Here is a 7,923-nt window from a genome sequence, read left to right on the forward strand (position 1 = left end):
CAAAACACATGAATATTCACAAAACACAGATATTTCATAAAACAAAAATATTTCAAAAAAACAAAAAATTTCATGAAACAAAAATATTTCACAAAACAAAAATATTTCAAAAAACACAAAAATATTTCACAAAACAACAATATTACTCAAAACAAAAATATTTCAAAAAACAAAAATATTTCAAAAAAAATTTCATGATGTTTCACATAACAAAAAATATTATACAAAACAAAAATATTTCACAAAACACATGAATATTCACAAAACACAAAGATATTTCACATATCAAAAAATATTTCACAAAACAAAAATATTTCAAAAAACAACAAAAATATTTCACAAAATAAAAATATTTCACAAAACACATGAATATTTACAAATCAAAAATAAATTTCACAAAACAAAAATATTTCAAAACCACAAAAATATTTCACAAGACAAAAATATTTCACAAAACACATGAATATTTACAAAACAAAAATAAATTTCACAAAACAAAAATATTTCAAAACACAAATATTTACAAGAAACACATGAATATTCACAAAACATAAAGATATTTCACAAAACAAAAATATTTCACAAAATGAAAATATTTCACAAGACAAAAATATTTTCAAAAACACAAAAAATTTCATGAAACAACAATATTTCACAAGACACAAAGATATTTCACAAAACTAAAATATTTTTAAAAAATCAAAAAATTTTCACAAGACAAAAATATTTCACAAAAAAATATAAAAAAAAAACCCAAAAATATTTAACAAACACAAAAATATTTCAAAAACACAAAACTATTTCACATAACACAAATATACTTTTAAGCAATTTGTTGTAGGAGTTAAGACATAAGTAAATACGTATTATGAACACTGGGGATATAAGGGTTATATTGATGTAAAGCAAATAAAAATACTATGGGTGCACTGATCGCAATTTTCTGCCCAATCACCGATCACCGATCTTTGAAAAGCCTGACCTGCCGATTCCGATTTTTGCAGATACCGATTTTTTTTTATAACTGACACCATACACCTTCAATGTTCCAATCTTATTTTATTAAAAACATTGAACAATACTCATGAAACAATACAAACTTGTTATTTTAGCTGCATGAGGTAGTTCTCTCAAATATAAATGAAAAGTTTAGAGCATTGCTGTCCAAACTACTAAATTATATTAGTTTCTTTAGTCTTTCATTGTTCACATTTTAGTAGGTAGAGGCATATTAAACCGATCTTATCCACCGATCTTATTTACAAGGATTGGCCGATCACTGATCTCCTAAAATTAAGAAAATCGGCGCCAATACCGATTTTGGCTGATCGTTCGGTGCACCCATAAAAAATACTGCCAAAAATTGCACCACAGTATGTAATAATGTAAGAATATGCCCTTGCAGACTTGCACAATGGTAGGTTTTAAAGGGTAAATGCAGAGACAGTGTTCATTGTTTTGTTAAAAAAAATAAAAATATAACGGGCATTGTATATTTTGAATTTCTATCGTTGTATCTTGCTCTGATTGTATCTCAAATAAAAAGATTTTAAAAAACTGTTCATATGAGCAGAAAATAGTTTAAAAAATTCCTGTTTTGGTTATCAGTGATGCTTCCACATATCCTGATAACTTTAGCGTAGCTTTCTTTGGTACGACGCTGCTTTAAATCCCACACTAACACGTTGTAACTATGATGTTAGGGCGAGAATACCATATAAAGTATTATTATGATGCAGAAAGATGGAGGAGAAACCAGAGCTGTCCTGTCCTGCAGCTCTACTCTCGTCCGTCCACTCCTGTGGCGTTCAGCCCACTCTTGAATCAGGTCTTAGATCTACAGGTCTCAGGGACACAGGGGTTGAGATTCTATGTTGACGTGGATCATGTATATTTTATGTGATTCATACATGACCTGATGACTTTGATGCCCTCAGAGAAACATGCAGAGCGTGTGATTCATATGCAGAGACTACTTCCTGTCTCTATGTGGATTTCGTGGCGTGACATCATATGCTATATTTGACTTTGTGTTGTCGCCCCCTGCAGGAAGAGATGAGCACCTGGATCCAGGCCATCCTGAACGCCAGCACGGACCGCTCCAGCGTTCAGGGCAGCCACCCCGGCACACCAGTGTCAGGGCGCGCTCAGACGCTGCCGGCCACCGTCACACTGACCACGGAGTCGAGTCCCGGGAAGAGAGAGAAGGACAAAGAGAAGGAGAAGGAGAAGCGCTTCAGTCTGTTCAGCAAGAAGAAGCAGTAAAGAGGAGAAGACAAGGCGCTTTGGTGAAACGAGTCGGACTCTCACTCTGAAACGCCACATTTAGCTTCTTTAGAAACATCTGATTTCTCATCTGCTGGAAATAAAAGAACTGGAACCGGTTTCAGAGCGAGAGCCTAGACCTGGTCTGCTTTTAGCTTCATGAAGGTCAATCTGCTGCCTAAACATCGTTCCTAGAAAGACCTTTAGTTAGTTAAACTATCTAACTCCACCAGCCGCCGTCCCTCCGTCATTTCCTGTTCTTTAAAACAAACTGAGTCCCCTGACGTCTGAAACAGGAAGTCAGCTAAGGATCTAAGCCTCCATGAATAAACTGCCAAACCCTCAAACTGTGACACCAAGCTTCGTCTGAAACATCCGTCCTTTCGCCTCATTGCAAAAACATCCCGTATTCTGCACTCCTCATGAGCTTTTAGAGGATGGACGTAGAAATACGTCCTTTCTTTAAGGACACAAACCCACGACATCACCACAGAACAGCCAATGACGGCGGATGGCGGCTCAGGAGGCTGGAGTGAGGAGCAGATTTAAAGTTTTCACCAAAGCGGGTGTGTGCGTGTTTTGTGTTTGTTCTCGATGCAGTTTTATACGTTTGGTTTGTTTTTCTTCGTGCGGTCGGGCGGAGAGGCGGCACTCAGGACGAACACAGATACTGTGCCAGAGAGCGAGAGCAGCATTTACGTGGCGTTTCACCGTGAACCAAACTGGAAAAGATTCGCTTGCACGCCGATGATGACGCGCTGTTTTTCGTCACCGCTGCTCTCGCTCCGTCTCGGTGACGTCAGCGGGGACCACACGCTCTTTTTCTTTGTTTCTTTTGATTTTTCTACTTTTTTACGTTTCCGTTTTCTTACATTTTTGTTATTTTTCTACTTTTTGAAGCAGGTCTGAATTATTTCCTCAATTTTGTGAGGGTGTCTGAAGAGACAGCCTACATTCTTCCTCTGCCGTTGAGAAATTGGACCAATAGTGCTTTTTGTTCGGCTATTATTTGAACTTTTTTTGTCCTCTGCCACTCCGATCTTTTTTGTTTACGACTTTAGAAACAGCCAATCACCTTAGAGGAAGCGTATGATGTAGAAAAGTTCACTTGCATGCTTCGTCAGGCTCCGAGCATCGCCTGAAACACTCACCTGAAACTACAAATCTCTTTTTTTTTTTTTTAATCTTCGTTGGGACAGATCCAGAACAGAAATAAAGACGAGTATGTAAAATAATAAACACTAAAGGTGTGATGGTGAACGTCCATGGGGAGGTCCGGGTGAAGGTTGCTTGCTTGTCGTCGGCTCTTGGCACCGCACTGCGTTCGAGATTTTCTGCTCTTTGATACTCGTGTTGCTCTGCGTCACTGTATATCTATTGTACTGAACATGTATGGAAGTTAACGCCATCTTATTGCACAATCAGAACTACATCTATAGGAATGATCCAGAAGCTGTCTGAGGCCCCGTATTTAAACTTAGACCATAAAGGCTTCTCTCATGTATGAAACTGCACCTGTAGACTTTAAAGCTCTCTCTCTGTCAAATATGTGCGATGTCATTAAAGCTTTTAAACTTTAAACCTGTCTGTCCTCATCTTTTCTGCCTGCTTTTAAACAGCTTTCATTTACAATCCTAGTTCCGAAAAAATTGGGTCACTGTTGAGGTGGAAATAAAAACATATGTCAGTGATTGCCACATCTCATAAATCCATCTTTTATCCACAATAGAACATAAATGTGTTGGATGTCTCTTTACGTTTGTGTTAGTCTAGAGCAGTGGCTCCCAAACGGTCCAGCTTTGACCCACCACCAGTTGCATCATGGGAAATTAATCCTATTCAAAAGACTGAGCTGTTTGGACTCCAGATAGTACAGAATAAGACCCAATAAACAAGAAAGAAAATAAGAAAGATGATAGAAAAAGAATACAATTTCACAGAAAGACTTGTGAAACTTTTTGGGAAAAATCCCAGATATATATGAACATTGCTCTAGGGCAGCAAGCTCACAGCATTATTCTCTTTGACCAAGGTCGGAAACCTCCAGGGTCTGCCCTAGAATATTTCAGATGATTTCAATTTCTGTAACAAATTACCAAAGAGCACCAATTCTGCCAAATTCTGAAATTTGGAAATTGTTTTTCTTGTATAACCTTAATAATACTGTAAAATTATCAACGTATCAAAATTGCACTTTGAATTTATGACCTGAAATGTTTTAACATTTTAGTGTTTATCATTATTTTTTTAACGTAATGAATTTGCACCTACCAGTCTTTGCTGTGTAGAAATCCTGCCAACAATGCCATTTTGATAATGACAATCCTAAAATTTGACTGGAGAAGATTTCTGGGAAAGAATAACTCCTCAAACTTCATGAAAATCTCGAGTTCCGTGTGATTTTTTCTAAGCTTTACAGGAGAGGTCTAAGAGAAGAGTTTCTAGTAAATGTAAATGTCCTTTAAAAATTATTTGTGATTATTATTGAATCATCCAAAGGAAATCTGCAACTTAAACATCAGAACAAAATCACTTAACAGACTCTTTGCTGAAGTGTTTCTTCCTGGCACACATTCACAAAAACACTGAAAACAGTTCCAAAACATTAGAAATTAGAAACAATTTGTGTTTTTTGGCCATTTCAGAGGTCCTAAAGGCCCATTTATGCTCAACGTTAAATACGGATACAGACGGAGCCTTCTGTGCGTGCTTCGCGTTCATTTCGTCCGTATTTCTGCACGTTTCCACAAAGCTTACGGATACGGCCCAAACGGAGCAGTACCACCGGAAACCGTGGGGGCAGTGTTGCTGTCACTACCCGATACGTAGCTCTAGTGAGACATGAAGAAGAAATAACAATGGTGGAACTTTTTGAGGAAAAGTTGTGCAAGTTGGTAGAAACGCTGCCTCCATTTTTGTCTTTTATGGAAGAGGTACATGATCAATACCTCCTCCACAGTCGCCATGTTTGTTTTTGAGTTTGCTGTTATCATAAACTTTTGACTCTGGGCTATTACAACTTGGGAACTTATTAGTTTTTATTATTATTATTAATATCATTAGCAGTGGTAGTTGTTGTTGTAGTAGTACTAGTATTATTATCAAATTCACTTCACTGAGCTTTATTGGCATTAAATACATATGTTACTGGTGTTAAAACAAATGGGGTATGGAAGAGTATTGGGGCCACTGAAAAAAAAATTTTGAGACGAACATTTTTTTTTTCACTTGTGAGAAAAAAGTCAGAATTCTGAGATTAAAGTCAGAATTCTGAGATTAAAGTCAGGATTTTGAGAAAAAAGTCAGAATTCTGAGATTAAAGTCAGAATTCTGACATTAAAGTCAGAATTCTGAGAAAAAAGTCAGAATTCTGACTTTATTCTTCAAATGAAAAAAAAGTCTCAATTTTTTTTTCAGAATTCTACGATTAAAGTCAGAATTCTGAGTTTAATCTCAGAATTCTGACTTTAATCGTAGAATTCTGACTTTTTTCTTACAAGTGGAAAAAAAAAATTCGTCTCAAATTTTTTTGTTCAGTGGCCCTAATACTCTTCCGTACCAAATGTACAAATAAATGTTTAATTTTTTTTAGAATATGAATACTATATAAACGTTTCGTATTCATATTATTGTTATTTTTATATATTAATAATTTTTATATGAATATGTTGTATTATTTTATTTGTAGTAGTTGTGATGATACTAGTATTATTATTACCATGAACAACATAGGGGGGAAAAAATTATTGGGTAGTTTTTGTTGTGGATTATATTCCACACAATTTTTGCCGATCTTTTTGCAATTTTTGGTTATTAAAAGTAGATTAATTGCCCTGCTACCTATCGACCCACCTACCTGATTGGAAGTAGATATCAGTATATTAAGAGGCTAAACGTTATCTAACTACATCTCCCATCGTGCACTGCGAGCTCCTGAAGATTCGCGAAGCCGCTGCCCTCTGAGTGGACCTGCGCTGAAACACCTGACCCGCCATTCTGCTGGAGGCGGGAAGCTCGCGGAGTTGAGCGCAAGGGAGAACGGAATCGACGGCAGTGGCCTTCAAAATAAAAGCAAGCAGACGGATCTATGGTACTTTACACATCGTGTTAGCCCCTGAAAATTGGAAAATTATGACGAATGTTGCTCAGATGACCCTTCCTGTCAGTTCAAGCTAACGTCCCCTGATAGTTCATCAGCTTTAATGCTGAAAATGCAACCATAATGAAAACACGCACGTATTTTTTCACTCAAAAACGCGTAAATGTGACGATTTTAGTCATGTCCTTTTGTGTGAAGTCAGAATTTTTATTAATATCTGCTTGTTGTGTTTTCGAATATGCCTTTATTTTTATTTGTTTTTTACTGAACAAGCAGAGGGAACCGAGATGCAGCTTTGTTTTGAAAGCCAAACACGGAAGTGTTGGCGGTTGTTCTTTGGCTTTGACGCTTTCGGTGATCCCAGGGATTCCCGTTAATATCCCGACTTTCCATCACCGTTTTTTCTGCATTTTTAATGGCTGTTTGTGATCCGGGGGGCAGCTGCGGGTCTCTGCCGGGTCTGAGCGTCCCTCCGGCGGCCTGCGGGCGCAGCGGGTGTCGGTGTGCGGAGGTCTGGATGCTGCTTTTCCCCGTGGTTTGGATGCGGACTGGCGGTGATAAATCGGCGCTGTAATCTCCGGGTTTTAACTGGAAACGGCGAACAGACGGCGGCAGGAATCACAGAGGGATTTTATGTGGTTTCAGCCTCAGACTCTTCGTTTGTGGGATTATTTTAATTTGACATAAACTGCTGTTGTTGTGTGCTAACGGAGCCTCGGTCTGAGTAGTGAAGATTTCCCTCATATTCCTCCACCTGCTCAGTAATTCTCCTACAGAGAGACATGTGCTCAGAGCTGATGGGTGGTTTTACACTGATTATTAGAACCTTTCTGAAATATCTCGGTTATTTCTGATAAAGACAGTCCCCGTTATTTCAACGGTCTGGGTTTTTAGTCCAGTGTATGGGGTTTTCACCGAGCGTTAGATTCATTAAAAATGTCCCTGAAGGCTGCCGTAGCTGTCATCTAAATTCATAAGGACCGTTATTAGCTCTGCTGCTAACACGAAGACCTTTATTTTGATGGATTCTTAAACAAAGCTTAAATACTATGAATTTACAGCAACAAAGGGGCTACAGTAGAAACTAATGATATTAGACATCCTATTGTTAAGGTGACAGAATATATATTAATATATAATTTATTGTATTAAGCAGAATATGCATCTCTCTCCTCCATTAGAGGATTTTATTTGTTTGTATTGACTAAATAAGACTCTCTGCTGCTCCTAGTTCTATTTAAGTGCCATACAGGCCTGCCTTTTACGATAAATATATAAATATACCATACTGTGGTAAGGATATACATTTTGATATTTAAACTCTATATAGAATACATATTATACATAACTTACTGTTTTTACCTGCGTTAAACTACCTGCATTCACAGAAATATCCCTCCTGAACCCCAAATAAACCCCCAAAACGTCCATTTTCCTCTGTTAAATTAACATCCTGGTAGTTTCAGTGTAATGTGACTTCATTAAAATGAAATTAAAGCAAGGATAATTCACCCAGCAGTGTTTAATCATGCTGGCTGCACAGCTACAATTACTGTTTT

At 37.3% G+C, this 7,923-nt stretch overlaps 1 protein-coding gene across 2 annotated transcripts in view; it reads left to right on the top strand.

The window, feature by feature from the left end:
* Positions 1-3,843, top strand: part of LOC121508413 (spectrin beta chain, non-erythrocytic 1-like) — a 72,305-nt gene extending 68,462 nt beyond the window's left edge. For both annotated transcript variants that reach the window (XM_041785255.1, XM_041785256.1), the window contains one exon: positions 2,050-3,843. In XM_041785255.1, the coding sequence (XP_041641189.1) occupies positions 2,050-2,265 (216 nt within the window). In that variant the 3' untranslated portion in view covers positions 2,266-3,843. The remainder of the gene's footprint in view (positions 1-2,049) is intronic.
* The last annotated feature ends 4,080 nt before the right edge of the window (positions 3,844-7,923 follow it).

This window comes from Cheilinus undulatus, linkage group 4, assembly GCF_018320785.1.
Source record: "Cheilinus undulatus linkage group 4, ASM1832078v1, whole genome shotgun sequence".
Classification (NCBI taxonomy): Eukaryota; Metazoa; Chordata; class Actinopteri; order Labriformes; family Labridae; genus Cheilinus; species Cheilinus undulatus.